Source organism: Rhea pennata, chromosome 3, assembly GCF_028389875.1.
Source record: "Rhea pennata isolate bPtePen1 chromosome 3, bPtePen1.pri, whole genome shotgun sequence".
Taxonomy (NCBI): Eukaryota; Metazoa; Chordata; class Aves; order Rheiformes; family Rheidae; genus Rhea; species Rhea pennata.
The window spans coordinates 30,856,003-30,879,435 of record NC_084665.1 but is presented as its reverse complement, the minus strand read 5'-3'; the positions used below and the strand labels follow the sequence as shown (position 1 = coordinate 30,879,435).

Sequence of the window (23,433 nt, the reverse complement as noted above, 5' to 3'; positions counted from 1 at the left end):
GTGTAAGTCTTACTGAGCCTGCATAAGTTGCTCCTTTCTTCATTTTCATACACTCTGTGCTGAAGTGTACCTCTCATCCCAGGAAAATGGGAAGCGAGAACCAGCTCCATCCTTTCCTTATCCTTTTCACAGGAGCTTGTGCTGATTATGCAAAGGAACATTCTTGGTATTCCCTCCCCCAGTGTATTAGTATTCTTATCACAGTTATACTTATGTGTTACTCTTATCTATGTAATGTATATAAAAATTGTATTGTGTATAAAATATCTTGAGAGCCAAACAAAAGCTGTTGCTGTTCTTACAAATTTCTTGGCAATTCATTGAGTTTGTGTTTCTTTTGGTAATATTCCTATCCATTTTGTGATGACAATGATTGTCTAAATTTGCAAGAAAAATGAGGTTAAAATAATTATTGTTTAAAAAAAAATCTGCAGAAACCATTTCTTCAGGCAAAATTTATATTTTGGGCTTGAATGTAGTTTTGGATTAGATAATGCAGAGTTGGCACTAATTCTGAAATAAACATTGAGCTATGAGGTACAATAGGAAAAAACCCAAGAAGCATGAACAAATGCATACAGTGTATCTTAATGTAAGTGCCTCGCTCTTTGGAGGCCACCAAGAAGTCTACAGTGATTGACATGCATTCTGTTGAGTTTTTTTTTTCTGCAGCAGTGTTGAAGTCAGTCAAAGTGTATAGACAAAGCTGAGTGAATACCAGTTTCCCCAGTACAGAGGCTATTTTTTCAGGAAGTCTAACTCAAACCAGATGTTTTGCTTAGACCTAGAGTTTGTTGCTGCCAAGCATCTCATCAGAGGTCAGAGTTCTGGGCTCAGGGCCCTGCTAGAATTCTTTCACAAATTGCTATTCGGTGAGGTTTTAATCCTAATGGAAAGAATAATGTGCTTGTAAAATCTGCAGTTATTACAAACACAGTATACATATTGTGGACTTCAAATGACTACATATTTCATTCCCATAAACAGGGAATGCAGATGAATGCAGTGTGTAATAGTTTTAGACATTCAAACTTAAACCAAGTATATAGTTTATACTACTGTTAACCATTTGCATTCTTAACACTCCTGTAAAGTGAATAGTTATCTCGACTAACAATTGGCAGCTCCAAACAAAACAAAACACAACAAAAAAACCCTCCAGCACGTTTTGACTTGTAAGCTGTTTCCTGAAGTAAATAGAAAACCCTTATGCTTTTGAGAATGCTTTAAAAATACTCTGCTTGCTGAGGCAGTAATTTTGGCACAGTTTGTTTCTTTTATTCTTTCCTTTTTTCTGTCTCAGCTTTTAAATAGCTCAGTAGCAACATTTTATGGCCAAGTTAAGATTATTTCAACTATTTATTCATACAGCTGATTATTCATCCCCAAAATCTCACAGTAGGCAGCATATGCTCCACCTTACTTAAAAACAAATGCTGGTGATACAGATTGATAAGAGCAAAAGGTGGTAATGAAACTCCTTCTATTTTTATTGTCTTCCTAGAAGCATCTTTACTGATAAGCTCCTGTTGTGCTTCTGCTGAAGTCTGAAATTTTTATTTCCTAAAAATATTAATCAGTTATATTTTATATAACTGTGCCACCTTATCTCACTCTTTGTGAAGTTTAAGTAACATCATAAACATATTTCCACTCTGGTGAAAGGTGAAACTTAAGAAAAAGGTGTTGTCGCTTAAAGGACGACTATTACCCTGTTCATGTGGTAATCATGATCAGTGATGATCACACTGAGAAGGAGGTAAGTATGTATATGGCACGTATATCTACAATAATATTATAAACCTTGAGACATGCTGAGGTGATCGTCTACCATGCATTTTTTTTATTTATTTTTTTACCAAGAAAAAACTTGACTCTAGCATAAACTTTGCTGTTAGAGTACAATTGTTAACTATCTGAGAAAAAAAGGCCTTTTCAAAGCCAATATAGCTATTCAGCAGAGCTCCCTGTTGGATGTGTTGTCAAGGCATTGAGGGTAGAGATTTTTCAATAAAGTCAGTGCTATGTCAGTCTGATTGTTGAATATTTTTTTTTTATGCTGATACTTGGACAGAAAATTCATTTTTCTGACATTTTTCATAGAATAGAAAAAATGAAGTTTTGTTCCTCCTGTACTCTTTAGGAAGATGATTGTGGCCAAAATGTTAGTGTAAAGCTTCTTTTCCATTGTGGTGTACATTTGTATTACTAATATTTCCTCCTCGGTTTATCAAGTAAATATCATTTCCATTTGTGTGTACAGGACAGAATTAGGAAACTCAAGCTCTTTCAGTGTATGGATTATCAGTTCTAAGTTCATTCTGTCAGAATCTGAGTATCAATTAACTAAGAGTGTTTCTTTTGCTTAATAAACAAATGTAAAGATGTACTGCTTTTGTTGCAAGTTGACCTTGGTGCAAGCTGCTGCCTGAAGGTGAGAAAGAGAATATTAAACCTGGATCAGAATTCATTCGTACAACCTAATCATTCAGATGCAATAAAAATAAGCAGAGTCAAACTACAATCTTACAAGAGAAGCTTTTTCATATTAATGAATTTTCATTTGCCAATAATTCTGTCATTTGTAACTTGAATCATTCATCACTCCTGCAAATCGTTCTTTCAAGACATTATTTGCAATTTTGTCTTGTGTTTTTGTCCTTGATGTTGTGAAAATGACCGTCTACTGTTACAGGAATGAAAAGAGATCTCATTCAAACATCTTTTGTGTTTCCACTTTCAGTGAAAAATGTTTTTCAAACCTGCAGCTGGTTATTTCTGCAGGAGTTCCCACTTATATTCAGGTTTGATTGACATTTTGAAATGGCAGCTTTTCATGAAAAGCTGTTAACTTGTAGAATTTGGTTATGGTACTAAGACAGACTGACTTTGTTCTACTGTTGGGGCCTGTCCAACCTAAACAGAGCCCTGCATCTGAATTTAATAGTGCTACTCAGCATAGAGATTTTTTTTTTTTTTTTTTTGAACACTGGTGCTTCTGATGCGTTTCTAAACGTGACCTGATAGGTGTTCATCCTGAGATCTTTTCTGTGAGTAACTACTTTAATTGGAATTCTCTCTTTCTCTTCCTTTCTGAACTAGCAGGTTGTGCTTCCGTTATTTGTTTGAGTTTTGCAGTGTATTTTTATTTTACATAATGAAAATAAGTGGAAAATGTTTTTTACAATCAATGTCTTGAGAGCAGAAATGACTACCTGCAGTTTTTATTACTTTTCATTTTTGAAGTATTGGCGGTGAGAGTAAGCTTATGACATTAACAAATCTTCTGAACCATAATTACTGATTTAATTTCCAGTTGAAAACTGAGAAAACCATGAATAATATATAATTCTCCTCTCATTTTTTCCAAGCTGGTCTTTAATATTATGCCAGGTTGTTGAAAGCAGAAAAGAGAGACATTATGCAAAAACAGTTCCCCTCTGCATTTATCGCCAAGCTTCAAAATATGGATATATAAATATCCATATACATTAGCTGAGAGGAGGGAAGAGTATTTTTAACTTTCACATAGAAGACTATTTATATATGGGAACTGAAAAAAATTAGAGATTCAAGCATCCCAGCATCCATCACTGATGTATAGTGTTTTACCAGTGTGAGAGGAGAAACACTGCAAATATTGGGTTTTATAGTTAGATCAATGTTCTTTTTTTCTCAGTTTAACTGTATGGTCCTATAACTATTATTTTGCATGGGTGGTATGAGGGGGTATTTGAACTCCGCTTTATAAAGAGGTGAGTAATTACACATGTCATTGATTACAAATGATTGTAAATTGTTGAGCTGCTGATTTAAAAAATAACTTTTGCATTCAGTAGTTAGAAATTCTGAATTAATTCTTCTCTTAGCTGGCTCATTTCTTTCGTGAAACCTTCTTTAAACTTGCAGCTACCCATGGTGATACACAAATTAATATGCCTGTCTAACCCCATATTACTGGATGTGCTTGCTTTTTAAGGAATTTGTAATATTTTTCCTATTGGAGCTCTGTATGTCATCTTATCTTCCTCTCCAGAAAGATCTTTATTAGCTGTTGAGTCAACTTCTCAGCTTTAACGAGATTATTTTAGTGCTAAGAGTACTCCCAAGTGGAACAAGGAGGAGAATCTTAGAATAAATAATAAAATGAGATGAAAAACAATTGTCCTCAATACCTAAAGGAGAATACAAACATACAGACCTTCAAGGTTCATCTAAGCGAACTTTATACCTCAGTTCTCGGGTTTACTATACATGCACTAGCCTAATCTTTATAAGCTTCACAATTCTAAAAGTAAAATAGATGCAGCTACTGCCGTGTATTAGATATTAGTTATGTCTATAGTTTGTTTAGGATGCTGAGATGATAATTTAAAATGTCATGTTTCTGGTCTCCTCTTGAGTCATTTGCAATATGGCACTGGTGCAGCCATGCTTTTTGTAATATTAAGAGTCGTGCATTCTTGCTGTGAAATAAAATGAAATTTGCTTGATCCTTTTCTTTAAAATCATCTGGACTAAATGATAGTGAATGTTTTCTTAAATTTATCTGTTCTGTAATTTCTAAAAGTTCTAAATAGTACTTAAAATTAAGTTTTAAGTTATAAATTTTATATTGATGAGCCAATGCTTACAGTTTTATCCTGTGATTTTGAATGAGCTTGTGTTTGTGAGCTTTTAATATAAAAGCGAAAGTATTCCACTTGCCACCCAGACTTTATCATTAAAAACTAATGCATGCTACCTCCAAGCAAAGGAAGCATGGGTACAAGCTTTTCCATATACCCTGAAGGTCACTGTGAAATATTAGACCAATTGAATTACCTGGCAAACTGCCCACTGACTTTAAATGGAGCCAAGATTTTGCCCTTTAACTCTATCAAGCCCTAAGGACAAGCAGATTTCATTGTTAAACAGACCAAACATGGCAGTGTTTCAAAGGAAAGTTGAGCTGTTGTGAAGTTTGACCCAAACTATGCAAAATGCCAGAGGGCAGTATGAGGACCTCGAATTGCACTTGGAAATACAAGGAGAACAGGTATATGGCTACTGGCCTGTTGGATACAATGGAAGATGGCTACCATTTTGAAATTCTGTTTTCCTTGTAGTTTTCTCTATAAAAACTTTTTTTTTTTTCATGTTCTGTTGATTGCAAATGAACATACAGTTTAAAATGTGTAGGAGAATATGGAGAGCAGGCAAAACCAGCCACTGTGCTGCTGCTTCCTGCTGCTGCAGCGCAGGGTAAAACAAGTTGGCATTTTCTCATGATTATTGGAGCAATAGAATTAATAAGCATTTAAAATTGAGACTGCATTTTTTATTACATATTTCATGATAACTTCTGGGACTCCTTCTGTAGTGTTCTGTGTGAACGTAACAATAATTTATATAGTTGTGTCAAATGGGATTTTTTTTAGAAAAGAATGTTAAGACAGAATGTTTATCAATAATTTAAGGACAGAAATATTAGAATGTTTTGCAATTACAGAAATCTTAGTGTATACGAATAAGCTTTAAAAGAAAGCATTCATTTTAACCATGGAAACGTACATTTAGGGTCTTCAGACTCACTTATTGTATAAGATAAAGCGTTATGCTCATTTGTCGTGGTGTATGTGTTGTATATTATTATTACAGAGCAAAATGAATATTCTTTGAGTCTGGACTTGCTTCCCTGGGCAGAAGCGTTAAAGCCACCTTGTAACATCTTTGATTATAATTCACTATTTGAAATAATCGTATTTTAATTCAGTTTGGCTTCCTCATCTTGTATAGAAATGGCTATGTGAATCAAGATCCTCATCGCTCTTTGCTCCCGTAAGATTAGGATAAATTTAGGAGGTCACGAAACCTTCAAGTAGATGGATTAGTATTCTGGAGCATTCTTTAAGTATTAACTCTTCCTGTCTGTTTAGGGGTTCTTCTCCTTATTTCTGTTGTGTAGTTGTCCTTTGTTTTTAATTTGGATGTTGGATGCAATTATTTATGAATGAACTGGAAGGGGAGAAGTTACACAAATGTTATTTTTGTTACATCTTCCTAAATTTCTGATTCTTCAGTGGAAGAGGTTCATATCAGCCACTGGTCCCATTTTATTCTAAAAGAAAGTGAAATACTACTTTTGAATTCTAAAGCAGTGTTCTTGGACAAGCTACTTTTGAATGGACAAGACTGGGAGCATGTTAGGACATGTTGGCAGGCCCTGGCTTGAAGTTTTACAGTGCAAATAATGGCCATCATTTTTTGCTCTGTAGTTTACCTTATACTTCTGCCAGTTTGTAAATGGGATTTCTTTTTTATTTTTAAGTTCTGTTCTTCCTCTCCTCCCTCCCCCATGTTGTGTACAAGCATAGGTATGAGGAATAATTTCTGAAGTTGTAGCTCATTTCCCTCATTGCTTACAGCTTTTGCCTCCTTGCATATGCTTTCATGCACATGTGCCCACATACACTCTTCGCCCCTCGAGAGAAACAATTACGTCCTCACAGCAGAGGGAGCAGTCCCGTCAGATCATAGAATGGTAAGGTTGGAAGGGACTTCTGGAAGTCATCCAGTCCAACCCTCAGCGTAGCCCATACGGGGACTGAACCCACAACCTTGGCATTAGCAGCACCACACTCTAACCAACCGAGCTAAACCTGAATCTGTTTATAAAATCTCTCCTGCTCAAATATAAACCTGTTCTCTGAAACACAAGAGAAACAGAAACTAAGGTTTGAAGAAAAATGATATACTGTCCCCCTCTCTTTTCCCTGCCAAGTTCCTACACATATGATCCCCAAGATCAACTGGTTGAGGAATGCAAGATCGGAACAGACATAATTCAAGGCTCCTCTTTCTTAAAGCCATACATTTCTTGAGTATGCAGGTCTGCAGCTAGCTTGACAGAGTCACTCCTGTGACTCCTTTGTGTTTCTACACTTACCACAAATAAAGCAAGTAGTTTTAAAAATTTCTTCTTTCTTCTGTTTTTCACTCCTTAAATCAGCAAAAGTAGCAATGATCACACCAAAAATCAGGTTAAGGACAATAATAATAAAATCACTGATATATGTGATATATAGCAGCAAAGCAAAGAGAGGTTCCTCCTTGGATGGCTTTGCTCCTTCTCAGCTTTTCCCTTCACCACCATTACCATTTCAACCACCTTAGACTAGTGACGTAGGAGAGCTTTGGACTGGGACACATGTGTGAGTGCGCTTTCATTCATCTGCTCCTGCCAATCTAAACTAGCTGCTATAACTCTTCCTCTTCAGTGCTCATTGCTTTTTCTCTGTAGAGTTGATGGCTTTGGGCATGAGCCTGGTGGGTGGTGGTTAGATCCTCCAACGTCTAACCGGCTTGTTGGCCTTTAGTTGAAGATGGCTGTTCTAAAATAGCTGAAGAACTTGGTCAGCCTGATCCGGTGACTCTGTTAACCTTTACTCTGGTGTAATGAATTCTGTTACCTAGAGAGCTTGTTCATCTGGCACAAAGGGTCACTTAAATTTTTGAAATCTGTTTTTAAGAAGCCACAACACCACCTTCACTCAATCCAGCATTTGAGCATCCTGAAACTTTCTCATTTTTTAATCAACCTTTTGCCTTCCTTATAACTGGAACGGTTCATGTTCAGCAGTAAGCTGCATACATGTTGCCAGAAGCTTCTGTCAAACATGAGTTATCCCTATTAAATGATACATTGATCTGGTCTCTGTTGGTCCGTCTCTGCTTCTCTCTAGGGTAGAAATGGCCTAGGCCAGAGTTCAGTGGTGAAGACTTTCCAGCCCCCAGCTGGCACCACTCTGCCATGAATTGGGTTACCAAGTGTCTATTTTTGCAAATGGTAGAAGGCAGATATAAGTGCTACTAAATAGTAAGTGTTTTTAATTCTCTTCCAGCTCAATCATGTACCAGTCTCACAGCCTGCAGTTGTAAATAATTGAGCAAGCAAACAGAACTGTATTCACTCTGCCTTACACTGTTAGCAAATAAAACAAAACAAAAATCTTGAGAAAGGACTTAATCCAATATAGTCGCTTTTTGGACTAAATGCTTTTATAAATAAAATGCGTAAAGATAACCATTTTTAAAATGATTGTTTTAGGAGTTTCTAAATTTTCAAAGCTCAAACTTTCATTTGGGGGGAGTGTGTGAAAAATTCTCTTTATGTTTTCCCAATCATAGCTGAAATATTTTGTTTAAGATATAGATCCTTTAAAAATTTCTTTGCAATGAAAATACAGGTAGTTCTTCCAATTAGTAGAAATGATGCAATATGTATCCATGTGATCAGATTACATATATTTGAAATAAGTATGTTAATATAGGCAATACTTAAAGTTTTCATTAAATTTCATAAATCAGAAATATTAATGTATTTTTTATTTACATCTCCAGCTCTTCCACTAGAGAAGGCGTAAGAGAACTTTATGGTCAAAGCAAGTTTGTTTAATTTGTTACACTACAAAAATTTATATATATAGTATAGACATTACGTATATTTACAAATAATTTAAATGCTATTTTTTAACATTTGCAAGAAGCCTTTTGAAAGAATTTCCATGCCTTAAATAAAAGTAAGGATTATGCTAAGAGGCCAAAAATTGCAGCCTTTGTTAGGGATACTGGGAAAATAAGTGCTGCTTGATCATGCTTTTCCCTCCTATATGCTGACATCTTGTTTGGTTAAAAGAATAATTACATTGGAACAAATCTCAACTATATCTGCAGGTGCAATGTTGACAGGCACTATTCTTGTTTATGCGCTTCCACTAATTCATTTTGGTTTCTCACCTTTTCTGTTATGCTAATTACTTGAGTAGAAGTGTCTGTTGTTTTTGAGAATGAGGGAAGTTTTGCTGCTCATGCTTACTTTAAAAGTTGTCACTGGGAACTTAAACTTTTAGTGCTGAAAAGTTGATGTAGCTAGTTTATTATTCGATCTTGTCACCTTTTCAACTTTCAGTGTGCAAACATTTTGCTTGTACTATTATATACCTAACAGGAAGAGTACTAAATATGTATTTTAATGCAAAGTTTCTAATCTTAGTGCAAAACAGACTTTAAAAGGAAAAGGCACAGACCTGCTACATCACAGAGAGATTTTTTTACCAGCTTGCTTTTATACATAACGGGTGGTGCTGAAATTGGTTTCATTTATCAAAGATGTGAATGACACAAGGGGTACTTATATACTATACTTGTCGAATCCAGACGCTGGTTCTGAATACGCTGTTCTGTTTTTTCAAATGTTTCCCAGTTTTCTGTCAGCTTTCAGTCTTTCATGGGTCATTCAATATACACTACCCTGGATGACTCCTTTGAGGTGCCATATGTCAATCAAAATGAAGTGTATGCTTTCTAGCAAGCAGAGAAAATAAGCTTGCTTTATTTGAGTTTGGCAGTCTTTTCTGTGGAAGACAATCGTGCATTTCATTTCATTCCTAACTTTTATTTGCCTTTAGCTATACCGTGGACAAGGTTGAGGATGAAGAGGGGAGGAGTGCCTGATTAGAGCAAAGGTGGAGCCGAATAGAAGGGAGGTAGAGGATTAAACAGTAGGATTTGAAACTATATTTTAATCAAAAAAAGAGGAGGGGGGGGGGAGAGAGAGAGGTGTGTGGGGCAGTCAAATTACTGAAACACTCTTTTTACCAAGTGTTTCTGGAGTTGTTGTCACATTGAATAAAAATATTTTTTCCCCTTGACTTACTCAGATCATGGTTAATTCTGTTGCTGTGGGATCAAAAAAATACTGAATGACATTGTTTGGCATATATATTTTTTCTAATGAAGCCATGAATGTGTAATTGTATTAAATATATTCGCAGTGCATTGCTGGTATGACCGAAGTAATATATTGATAGTCTGGTACAACAGTTGCTAAGTATATTTGTATACTAAGCCTGAGAAAGCCAATGAATATCAGAAATCAAGGATATGATAAAACAGACTATATATCAACTGTGCAAACCATTCCTTTCCAGAAAATAATTATAAATTGATTTGCATTTTGTTGTTGATTTTAGTTACGTTAAAGTATCACATTCTTTGTTAGAGATGAGTTAGAGGAACATGTCTTTAGTGGACCTGGCAGGAGTCTGTATTTATATAAGCTTTTACCAAGCTCCTTGTGTCTCCTGGGGGGATCACTTTCTTCCACGAGCGGCCTCCGTGGAAGTCCATGTGCAGTAGTTGCTATTCCTTACTCATTTACTGCAGTGGCAGGGTCATTGCCTTGAGAATTAACAGTCCCACATATGACCAGACTCACCAGGGCTCCGTGACTTCTGTCTTGTCCTCTAAAGCTGTACTATTTCTTCTCCCTCTATCGAAATAAAATCTTTGCTATCTTATCCTTCAGCATTTTGTGGAAAAATCCTGGCCGAGTCCATAGCCGTATGGTCTGCAAAACTCCTCTGCTGGTATTCCTGAACTTATCTTTCTGTAATATTGCAGAGTATTCCCTATAACTGTAAATTTTTAACATCCCTAAAATACAGTGTTAGAGAGGAATTGAAATACAGACTTTCCGTTTGGCAGTTTGGGATGGTACCCTTAGCTGCTTATTGGAAAAAGAAAATGTGTCTGATTCTTGTCCCACTGAAATCTGCAGGAATCTGCTGTCGATTGTAGTTGAACATCAGATTGCTGCCCCTTAGTAGAGTAACAGGATGTGTTGAGGAGCACTATGATAGGTGCCCTGGAAGGAGGAAAAACTTTTATACATCATGTCAGTTGCTGCTAGTTGATCGTATTGAAGTGAAGAAAGCTTTACGAATCAGATACATTAATAATTGGATTAAATTCATGTAACAAACTTGGCAATATTATTGCTTCTGTTAGGACACAAGCATAAGTAAATATAAGATGAATTCCAGCAACTTGCAACTAACTTGAAGCATCTAAGTGACCTGTATTTTTGTTTTCTTTTTTTTAATGTCAGAACTGACAGGTTTTGTTTTATCATATTCTTTGAAAATATTAATCCATTTGTCTCTCTTGGGGTATTTCAGTGATAATAATATGCTGTTAAAAATAAACAGAATTTGTGTTTTCAAAGACAAGAAATGAGTCAGAGTTAAGTATGTAAGATAACAGTAAACCACAAACATTCTTCAAAAGAAATTCTTCAAGTTAGTTCTTTTTATCAAACATCAGAGGGACAATTTTGTTTTTTCAGAACCTAACTGAAAGGGATTTTCCAGAGGACGCTAGAGATTAAAACCCCCCAGCGTGACATTTCCAGCATTTCTACCTTACATATAAGGTGTATTTTTTACTATTTTTTTTTTCTAATTCTGCATGAAAGGGTGCTAATCTTTGGACTATTGTGTACTGCATTAGTCTTGGTGTACCTGAGGACTACTTGTCTTGAATGCATTTTGCTTTTGTGGTTTCAGAAACATTTGAAATGCAGCTGATTGTATGTAGGCCACAACACTAGAGAGAACTTCTTTTCTCATTTTATAAATTTTAAAACCAAGTATGTTTCCATGGCTTACCTTACTGCAAAATGATAAAATTTTGAACTCTTAGGAATTTTGAACTGCTTAGGATGTGTTGTCATACCTATTTTCTCATTAGGTAAATGTTTTTCAAGCAGCAAAGTTTTTGTTTGTTTGCTTGCTTGTTTGTTTGTTTAGAAAAGTAATTTTTCAAGGGGCACATTGGCTAGTCTCACATGCCAGTATTAAAATTCATGGAGAAAGGAGTTAAGGGTACCAGCAAAACAACATTTTATGAGCTGTTAGAAGTGTTTCAGGACTTACTTGAAGACAGAAAAAATAAGCTGCTTTTACTGTTTACCTCATTGGAGGTTGACTTTTGGATTCAAAGGACAAGTGAAGTATATAACTTGATCAAGAAACAAAATAGATTCCTGCCTGACATACAGCTCAATCTTATTTAGGATTAATGTTGATCTTGTTACACTATTGCTATTCCAGGACTGAGTCCAGAGCCTGAAATTTGCTGCACAGGCTGGAGAAATCTCCTTCTTCCCCTCCCTACCATTTTGTTAATAACCTCATTAGATCATGTCTGTACTAAGTTTGTAAGCTCCTCAGGGTACAAATAATTTCTTTTCAACTGTATTGTAAGGTGCTTTGCTTGACTCTTGGGTGTTGTAAAGTAACAGTGCATGGGCTGGTCTTGTTGATTTCTACTAATGTTTGTAAATGTAAAATGTAAATATTTAAAAATATTGTTGTACATGTTTGTGTTGCAGTAGAATTTTAAACTTTTGACTATCTTTCACAGAGACGAACAATCATACCATCTTTTCTGAAATTATACTTTGTAGTTATATGTATTGTTTTAGTATCAGGTTGCTAAAAGTAAGAAGTTTAGAGCTGTAATTTACTTCCTTGTAAAAACTGCAGGTTGGGATTATTGTAGTTCAGTACTGATAATCTGATGTTGTGTGTGTTTGGTCAAATGAGGTTCCTGGTCCACCATCCAGCCTCTTACAGGTTGACTAAGTAAAGCCTCTGCGCTTCATGCGTACGTTCTTTGACTTTATGTATTTGTGATGCTAATAATGGATATTTTTACAGGGTCTCTACTGACATACTTCTAGAAACAACTCAGCTGAGGCTACCTGAATTACTATCTTCTTTTTGTATACATCGGCAGGTTTTTGCAATTGAAAAATTGCTTTCAACTGCAAAACTATCATGTGCATAATAGTCAGTTTTATGTGGTTTTTTTTTTTTTTTTGTTATTCCTTTAAGTTAAATGTTCAGTGTTGTTACTAAGAAAGTATGTGAAATGAAGCTATATTGATTTTAGTATCTGCTTGCAGAATGGTGATTTAAAGTATGCAATATAATATTATTTCTGGTAATTTTAACAAATTTGCTGTGGGCTAATTTTAGGCAGTAGTCATGACCAGCAATTAAAACAAGCAGTCCTTAACTTTTTTTTCCAGGTTTATGAACATAAGTTGCTTTTGAGATATTCTCTATAAAACATTAGGAAAATATAATATTAGAATTTCATTTATTAGTCAACTGCAATTATTTACTTTAGCATTTTCAATTAGTCAAGCAATTTATTTTATGAATCTTGCTCCCTGGCTCACTTGGCAATACCTTAAAAAACAAATACTAAAATATGATTACTGTGCCTGATATTTCTCAGGATACCTTCTGTAGTTCTACCATAAAAAGCAAAACAAATAGTTGACTGTCTAAGTACTTCCAAATGCTATCCGTGAAGCAGGATGGCCTTGTTTGCTTCAGTGATGAAAAAGGGAAGTTCCCAACTTTGCACCTGACACCATGCAATTTAGGGCAGGTCCCTTATTTCTGCTGGCCATAGTTTAAATAGATTGGCAGCAATAAAGCTTTTCATTTCTTGGAAGACATTATGCAAGGAATTTGTCTTGGATGATTTTAGTGGTACCTTCTGCTTTTTAGATCTACTAATCTAGCATTGAATATTTTAATGAAAGTGATTTTTGAGTATGCTTTTAGTAAGACCTCAGCAATTTATCCAGCTGGGTAGACATAAGCTGATGTTTGAAATTCACACCAAAGGACATGCTCCTACTTGTTAGGCCTAGCTGTCTGGGCTGCCTGTTGTGCTGTGTGCTCCACTAAGAATAAGCTCCTGGTACGGATGTTTCAGCTGGTTGAGGGAGCTAATATTTTATGGCTTTCTAAAGGGAGTTGTTGGAGGAGGTTACAGTATTTGTTCTACAGGTAAAGACTTCACAGTTAATAAATAAATAAATATTATATATAGAAAATAAAGCAATATATACTTACAGTTTTAGGGGACTAAAATCCTCATGCATAAGGATTTGTTCAGACCCAGCACTGTATATGCAAATCTTCTATTTAGAAGGATTGCTGAGAGTCAGCTGCTACAAGGTTTTGCCACATTGGAGGGTGAGGGGCTTATCAGAGCATACCATTCTGCACAGGCGTGCTTTGAAAGTAGTCTTGCATTTCGGACTTGGGCTTTATCTTGTGCAACTTTTATTCTGATACACTTCAAGCAAAAGCTGGAAGGAGTCACTCTCTTTGCAGACCTGTTGTAGCCAGTGAAGGGCATGGAGTATGTGTAGTGCTGACAGTCTGAATAATTTGATGACATCACTCCAGAGATAAATAGTACATAAAAGGATATAATATCTAACTGCTGATAAAAAAATTTTTGGCAGACCTGAAAATACACTTCCCTTTAAATCTTTTTGAAGAGTAACTTGTTAGCAGTAGGAAGTCTCTACAGTGATATTTGGATAGTAAAGTGGTCGTTTTAATTAACTACATTTAGAAAGTAAATTCTGTGTGCTGTGTATCAGTTTGCAGAGGAGTTTAGAAAATTCTCCATTGTAGTGAAAGGAAGCTGTGCTGGAAAGGAAGCTGCATCTTGAGAGGCAGATTTGTAAAGCTTTTTTTACAGACTGTAAAGTTTCTTGGCATTTGTAATTTAACATCATTCACTATCTGAGTGTACCTTAGGAATGGTTTTAGCTAGGCTCTCTTAGGCTTATCTTGATCTATCACATGTACCTTTTCACTTTTTCTTCATCCATACATTCACATGCATGCTGTGGTGGTTGTTCAAAGTGGTACAACTATTATGTGTTGGAGTATTAAAGAAGAACTTGCGCATGTCTTGTTCTGTTTCTTGTTTTTAATGGTGGTTGTCAAGCAGCAATAAAATCAAAAAATGCAAACCTTTTTCGAGAGTCTTGAGAATTCCTTTTCAAGGGCAGATGTTCCTGGCAAGAGAAATAAACAGCTGAATATCACTTTTTTTCCTCCAAATTGCGTGTATTCTGTCACCCCAGATTTACACAAACTACTCTATCTATAAACTTAAAACTTCAGATAAGTGCTAACTTCACATTTCAAGGGCAGGAGCTGTGAGCACAGATTTTCTTTCTTCTATCGATATTTCAGGATGCTTCTTGCTTTTGATCATGATTTTATACATCCTTCCCCAGTTTTACTTGGGATATAATTAACTAATTTGCTGCATTCACTTTCAGCAGAGCTAGAACTCCTGCATCCAAATAGCTGCTTAGGAAGATTAGGCCAAATCTATGGGTTTGCTGCCTTCTCTGCTATGGCCTGTTCTGTTGGGCATTGCAGAGACAGTGATGAACGTCTCGGTCTTGAGTCACGTGACTGCTCGCTATTCCTTCTGAGAATGATCTGCCGCTTAAGGAATGGGACTGAAACCCAGGGAAACCAGATTCTACTCCAATCTTTTGCCGCAGACTTCCTGCTTTATATTCAGAGTGGTTATTTTAGACCAAAGTCTTTAGAGGTGGTCAACAACTGTTACAGTTCTTGGTTAATGCAATTTCTTAAACTACATGATAATCATCCTCCAAGTGCCTTGGAGTCAATAGCCTTTCCCAAAAGCAGAGGAAGTTTTGAATAGCCTGCATTTTTTTCCCTCCTTTTGCCTTCCCCCATCATTAAGAAAAAAGATTGTTCAGTAAATTATTTAATTTTTAATTTGTTGTTCATGTGCAAAATTTATCACAGCACTTGGCAGCTATGCTTGGCAAAGAAGAGAATTTGGGTGTTGTTTCTGAATGCTTTTCATATCTTATTCTGGTTCCTGTACTCCTTTAGATAAATGCATCCTTGGATTCATGTGTGTGTGAGAGAGTTGGCAAGGAAGCCTCCAATTCTAGTACATATTCAGCTGATGGTGGAAGGAGGGACTATGTTGAAAAAGCCTTGCTAAAAGGAGCTGCATTTTCAGCAGGTTCAGAAAAATAGAAAGATGAAGAGAGTTTTCTTAGGGTGTGTTTTTTTTTAATTTATATCTCTTTTTCAGAAAAAAAAATCATTGTTTCTACACATTGTTGTACTAGTGTGCTATACTAGCAGCACATTAGTAGAAACTGACATTTGATGTGCAAAGATAACTAGTAAGCTTTGTATTTGTGAGGCCAAAAACATGTGCAGATGCAAGTATTTATGTATATATGTGGCTTTTTGCATTTGAACTTTCGTGTAGGGAGAAGTAATGTGGGTGAAAGTTGCACTCAGTAGTTTTAAGTCACTTTATGTATGTCACAATGAAAATATATCACATTAGGATTAGTTGAAATGAGCGAGCTATGATATACATAGGTATAAGATTTAGGATCATTTCAAATATTAACCACTATTTAGTGAAGTACAAATATGAGTAGATGGAGGTTGATGTTGTTGGCATGTTAAATTTAATTATGAAAACTTTAAAAGATCTGACTGGCTTAGAAGATAAAACAAAGTAGTGGATAAAATGTTCAGTGTCTTGGCTTGAATCCAGCTTGACGTCCTAAATGAATGCATCGCAAAACCACAACAGATCAACCCAGATTTACATGAGTGACGTACAAGAGCCCTGAAGCTAAGCCAACATAGTGATTGAATTAGCTCCTGCATTTAGAGAGGCATCTCGCTCCAGGTCAGGCTTCTAAGCACTCGTGAGCCTGTGTGGGGAACTTCATGTTTTGGATTGAAGAATACCTACCTTGTAAAGGGAAAGAAATCGTAGTGCTTCAGAACTGTTACCTGTGACAAATGTGACTGATTCTCTTTTAGAAGAAGTAAAGGGAAACACTATGAGTGATAATGGGAAAACTGGAAGAATTTCCAATAGTGGTGCATCAGTTGAAGACTTGCCAGTCTTCCCAGAAATATCTGTTCAAAATCTGAAACATTTTGTTGTTACAGGGCTATGTACCCTATATATTGTACACCTCATGCAATATCTGTTTTTTTTAGTAAATACTAACTGTACTATAGTGTAATGCTCGTACAGATCAATTTTTTGCAAGGATTTGTGTGTACAGATGTGACAGAATTAAGATCGTCTTTTCACTAAGTATTTTGAAAATATTACTTTTAAAATAACATAAACTGAGATTATAAGGAAGTAACTGTGTCAGATTAAAGACATTGTGGATGAAAAGAATAACTACTCCTTCTAAGTAAGCATTATTTGTACAATGTAGTGTTTGTTTTTGCATGGTGCAGGAAGATGATTATTAAACAGCATAGCCTCATATGAAGACTCATTTATTCTAGGGATTGGCATTATGACAGAGGTGTTGCAAAGAGCTACCGGAGCTCTTTTCAAAAAGCTTCTGCAGATTATGTTCTTAACTGGTACCCTCACAGAAGGTTGTTCTGCTATTTCATGTATTGAGAAGTACTTGCACATTGTTAACATTCCTATTATTTGTAGTTCTTATTTATGTATATTCCAGTATTTCAGTAACCTAATATCTCCGTTTTTGTTTCTCAGCATGATGTGTCACAGACTTTGCTCAAAGCAACTCTGGACAGTGTGGTTGAAGAGTGTGTCAGCTTTGTGGGAGTTGATATTAACATCTGCTCAGAAATACTATTAAGGTGAGTCAAACATTTTCCTATTCCAGTAATTACATGGCTCTGGATCACAGAGTCTCTGTTTAGTCTGCCATCTAACTGAAACTCAGCTAGAGCAAATGGCTCTTGTGTTAAACTTCCAATTACATGAAAAAAACACATTAAGACAGTATTTCACTGGATCATTAAGAGTCATTTTAAGGGTACATGTAGTTCTCCAGGGTGGAACTATTCTTCAGAGAAAAACAAATATTTAAAAATTATAAAACAACATTGCAATTTAGAAAAATATGATGTAATTAATTTGTACTTTTGCAGTAAGAAAGGGATTTTCAAATGTATGTTCTGTCTCTTAGCAGGTAATTTTATGGGCACTATTAAGTGGAACAGGTTATAAAAATTTGGTGAGGGAAGGAGAAAAGGAAAGATTTAAGGGAAAATTTCTGAAAAATATGTCCTTTTTTCTATAGAGTTTTTTCTGCAGTATTTATTTATGCCATGTTTGCTTTGAAATTTTGGAGGTGTGTTTCTTTTTGAGTTAGAATTTAGGCTCTTTCACTCCTGAGTATGTAGAATTCAGGATCATTTAGCTTAACAGAGTCTTAGAAGAGCAAATTTTTGCTGTCATCCTCTTTAGTAGGAGAGGGAGAAAAAGAACGTCCATAATCCTAGTAGTGGCAATTATAATGGGTATAACAATTAAGTATGTATTCTTAATAACTCTGTCTTTTTTTTTAACCTATTATTTTCATCCCTGAAAATGTCTTCTTTCCATGTATCTTTGAAGATCTCTTTCTATTCTACTTGTTTGCTTTCTCTTCCATATTTTCTGTGTGTCTTATTCTTAGTCTGACTTCTGAATTACTTTCTGTTTTCCCTTCCTCCAGATTTAGATCAGCTGTTAGAAAGAAAACAAAAGCATTCTTTGTCCCACAGTACCTATTGATAAATGAGGCTGAGCTGCATTTCACAGGACGTTTTCATTCTGTAGCAGATTCTACCTGAGCAAGTGCAGCATGAGCACTGTTGGTTTTCTGAAGAGTGTATGTATACTGCACAGTTCAGCAGAGGGCCCCAGGCTGGGGTGCTGCTGTGTCTCCACAGAACTGCCCAGCCATACAGAGTGACACTGCACCGACTTGAAGCCTAAAAGTATTGTAACCAATACACGTGTCAATACAAGTTGGCAAAATACTTTGTCTGGGATAATTAACCTTCCCATAGTATGATGTCCATATGCTTGTGCTGTTTCAAGCTCTGAAACTGATTTGCTCCTTAACAATTTGATTCTGCTGTACTGTATTGATACGCTCTAAATTGTTCTCAGAGGTATAGTGTACGAAATTATCACCCTAGCAAAAGTGTACTACAAGCAAGGCTCTGCTTGTGCATTCTAAGGCATCGAATACACTCATTGCCGCATTTGCCACATCTTACACTTGGAAGGGATAGTAACATTACAGCACCTGTGTTACTGATGCTGAGTATTCTGCTTGAAAGACTTGTGAAGATCAGTGGAAAACTCTGTGAAACTCAGTGTTCTGCTCCTTTGTCAGGGTGAAAAAGCTAGATTTCATAGCCTTTCTAAGCAAGTTTTGGAAAAACTTTCATTCATAATGATTAGTATCTTGGTGGTGGTTAAATATGTGTGTGTCTGTTACAGTTCTGGTGTTTCAGCATCTATGGATAATTTTTAACTTGAGGACAAGAATAACTTTTTTCTTCTTTTTCTCCTCTCAGTCCTGATTTTGCCTATTGTTGCTAGGTTTGCAGGTGCTCTTTTTCTAGAATCGGTCAGTATCATTTGATAAACAGGTCTCTGCTGCCATTGATTTAAAGCAATGGCATCTGGTATTTAAAGCCAGATGGGTGATGTTGCCTTCTCTACTGCCAGGACTAACTGCCCACCACAGCCCCTTTCCCTCTCTCTGTGATTAACCTATTCCACATGAGCACAGCTTTCAGTGTGTGTACATACAGAAAATATACAGGAAACCCACTGTTTCCTGAAAGAACTTGGCTTGCTGCAGTTGCACTTTGCAGGTAAGTTCCTTGCCAGATCTGAGTTGCCCTAAGAACAACTCATGCAATCTGTTCCCAGCTGCTCTTTTATCTCAAGAGCAGCTGAAAGAAGAGGAACAAGCTGTGTGGATCTATAAATTGTGTGAGGAAGGCAAGCTGCTCCCAGCCACCTCCTTCTGCATTGCATACACCAGGCCTTTGAATTGAGTCAAGGTGTTAGTATCATTGAGAAGATAATAGCTGAAATGGGGATTTATCTGTCCTGAACCCTCCTCCCACATTGTTTCCTGAAGAGGGCAGCCAGGGGCAGGCCATAAGACATGACGACTTGAATTGGCATTATAAGAGTAGCCCACAGATCATAAATTACATGTCCCTGGCTTACCAGTTAGTTATGTGCAGAACCTTATTGCAGTACTAAGTTTTGTTGACTTCAGTGGATTCCTTCCATAGAATTAAGAGAAGAGATTCTTTTTCAGATTATAGCCTTTGGTCTGGGAGTTTATTTGTAAAATTCTTAGCTATTTTTAAGTTTTGGAGCTTTTGAAAACTAGATTTTCTACAGTAATGTATATCCTTGTAATGCATAGGAGCTTGTATTAATCACTGTTCAATGGTAATAAGTGCATTCTATGAACTTTTCTCTCAGGCATATTGCAGGTTTGAATGCTAACAGGGCTAAAAATATCATTGAATGGCGAGAGAAGAATGGACCATTTATAAATCGAGAACAGCTCAAGGAAGTTAAAGGTCTGGGTCCTAAATCCTTCCAACAGTGTGCTGGCTTCATCAGATTCAATCAAGAATATATAAAGACCTTCTGCAGGTAATGGAGATATTAGCTATCTTGAAAAAATTATCCAGAGAGAGGTGAGAAGATTTCTTCCTCTTCCATTTTGTCACTCCTCAGGTCTGAGACTTGGGGAATCCTAGAAGACAGTATCTTAACAAGTTAACTTACTCAAGTCAGTGGTTGAACGTAGCTGTTTCTGTGAGTCATTGTGATTTATTAACCCAGGACCCTAAGTCAGGGCTTCTCTAAGTATGTAATTTAATTATATAATCTGCCACTGAACCAGTAGAAGAAATTTGGCCTGTGGCAGTGTATGGTTATCTGTGAGATATTAAAACCTCAGAGACGTGTGTTTCAGGCATAATTTAGTAATTTGTAAATTCATTTTAATGTGGTGAAGTTGGATACTCTACAGAACATAATGGTAGTAAATTCATGTGGATTTTCAGAGAGTTTCAATTCCATTACTAGGAGAGACAAGGTTGATAAACTGGTGGGTTAAGCTCTGTCTGTGTGTTACACTCCTGTGCCTTGTAAGTGCAATGTGACTGCAGTCTATCTCAAATGTGTAAGAATCTCTTTACCAACTCGTGTTTGTCGACACTGGTTTCTCCTTTTCCCTATTATCTTATTTCCTGTTCTGTACCCAAATCTTTCCTTCTTGCAACAATCCCTTCTGCTTTGCTCCTCCTCTGAAATGCTTTTTCTCCCACACTAAACATCCCCTACTTTCTAGAGTAATATCTTTTCTCCCATCTTTCCCATTTCTCCTTTTAGTATAAATAACTAAGAAAGGGCACAGTGGTAGCACCATCCCCACCCTTTTGCTGCTGACTCGTCTCAAAAAATGTTTTCTTGGGAAGCACATGCTATTTTTTAGCCAACACAAGTTGCAGAAGCAGTGCTGTATTCCCAGTTGCTGCTGGCCAAACAGCACATGCGTAACTTCCAGGCAGGAGGTAGGCACATTTAAGATTGGCTCACTGCCCAGGTGGAAGGTATACAGATCGGTTGCCCATCTGGCAGGAAGGCACATGCTGCAGGCCAAATGGTGCACACTGTAATCACCAGAAGGCCAAAGAAACTGTTTTCAAGGCTATAGATGATAGAAAGGTCTTACGTTGTATAGATCTCTTAGTGGATGTTGCGACACAAACACAGGAAGAGGAGGCTGACACACACACACACACACACACACCCCAAAATAAAAGAAAAAAGTTCACTGGCAAGATGTTTAAGACCAGTGTACCATTTTCTTTCTTTTCTTTTTTTTCCTCCTCCCCCCCACACAGAAGTTCACTGGTGAAATGTTTAAGAATGCAGTACCATTTTCTATTCCAGAAATTAACTGGTGAAATGTTTAAGAACACTTCCCCCTCCCGGCCCTTGCTGGAGCGCACATCTGATGTTAGTCAGATACCATAAAACTTGAGAACACAGTATAACTTGAAAAATCTGCTACAGCCTGAGATTTTGAGGCCAAAATAAAGCTCTAATGCCATTGCCTCCACAACATTTCTTGTGGCCCAAGGGGGCAGAAAGAAACATTTTGAAATAGATCTTAGGAAGATTTAATTTTTGTCCTCTCTAATCATGTTGTTGGCTATAGAGTACTGTGTGAATTTGTTTTTGTGCTTTGTGTTTGGAAGTTAACAAATACTTAGTGGTTATTTAAAATACTGATATGGGAAGAGAAATTTATATGTCTGCATTTCTGTCTACATTCCATGCATGGATAGAGCCCTAAGTGTGAGTGCTAGTTCCGAGTCTTTTGGTACATTTTGTTTTGTTCTGCAAAAGCAGGAAACATTTGTGATTTAGGAAACAGAAACAAACGAAAAAAGAGGAGATCAAAGAGCCTTTACCACTAGTGGTCATTTGATGCCTTTACTGTACTGCGAACTTTTTTTTTTTTTTCTTTTTAACTGGAGGGAAATTTTAAGGGAAGAAGCACACGTGTTGTAAACGTGCTACTTGCACAAAGATAGGTCTCTCTTTCTCTCGCATCTTTTGTTATATCATTCTTGTTGAGGTATATTCCTTTTGAGCAATATGTCCATTGATCTCTTGGTGATTTTGGAGCCTTCTCTTTGGCAACAGAAGGGAAAAAAAGAAAGCCCTACTCAACCTCTAACTGGAGCTAACTTATTAAGAGCTAGAAATGTATTCAGAAAATTTAAGGAAAGCTGTACTAAGATACTCTGCAAGAACGGTTTATAAAATTTGGAATAGTGATAAATTTGACCTTTAGTTTTTTACTGTTCTAAACAATTCTTGATCTAAATCTTTTTGATTTGAATTTTGGATGTTTTTACCAGATCCGTATTTGAGCAAAATTCTTCAGACATTTGACTTTCAGTATAGAAAGTGAAGTGTAGAAAGTCAAAGTAATGTAATTTAAGAACCTGTGATATTTAAGCAACCAGACTTTCCTTGTTCTGTATATGTTCTTGAGACATAGTTTGCTTACCCTATAATGTTTTGTTTATAAACTCTTCAGACTGTAGTCCTCTTCTTAATAATGCAGTCTGTGAACTGACAGTTCAATTACAAATGAAAATGTCTTCACAAGATATTTATGAACTAGATAAATACTGTTGTCCCCATTTTAGAGACAGAAGATGCTATCTTGATTAGGTACTAAACAGTAGTTTGTGTAGTCAGGCATTTTAAACCGACTGGCAGCATTATCACTTTCCTATTTTTAGGAAATGTTTTGCTTTAATGTTAGTGTTTTGGCACTGTGCTATAATTTTGTTCAGCATGAATAACATCCATTTTTTATTTCTGACAGTAGTAAGAAAATTGAACTTGAAAGTCATGCACTTTTGAATAAAGCAGGTGCACAAGTCGCCAAGGAGAACCAGGGTAAAAAGAGGAGCAAGCTGACATCAGGTGCCTCACAACAGCCCAATCCTTTGGACCAAACTTGTATTCATCCAGAGTCCTACAGCATTGCAATGAGGTAAGCAATGGGAAAGGTTTTGAACCGCTTGCACTGTCAATTTTTAAAATGACAAATACTGATTTTCTCACAGAAACCTGCCCAGCCTTTTGAGACAGGAGTGTATATGTTAATCTCATGCTCTTTCTCACCTTTCTTTAAGAAAGAGGTGTTTCAGAAGTTCTCTTACAAGCAAAGTGTTTGAGTTCAGTATATTTTGCCTCTTACAAGTATGCAAATTTTAGCCTTTTGGTTTTATTCTTCGGGGTTTTTGATTTTTTTTTCCTTTAATTTTTCATATCATTGTTTTTCAGCACTTAGTGACTTTTCTAAACTTT

General features: G+C 36.3%; 1 protein-coding gene across 3 annotated transcripts in view; it reads left to right on the top strand.

The window, feature by feature from the left end:
• Window positions 1–23,433, top strand: part of SRBD1 (S1 RNA binding domain 1) — a 137,860-nt gene that overhangs the window by 99,076 nt on the left and 15,351 nt on the right. For 2 of the 3 annotated variants that reach the window (XM_062571923.1, XM_062571921.1), the window contains 3 exons: window positions 17,254–17,360; window positions 20,008–20,184; window positions 22,946–23,116. In XM_062571923.1, the coding sequence (XP_062427907.1) occupies window positions 17,254–17,360; window positions 20,008–20,184; window positions 22,946–23,116 (455 nt within the window). The remainder of the gene's footprint in view (window positions 1–17,253; window positions 17,361–20,007; window positions 20,185–22,945; window positions 23,117–23,433) is intronic. The other variant, XM_062571922.1, reaches the window with a different exon arrangement.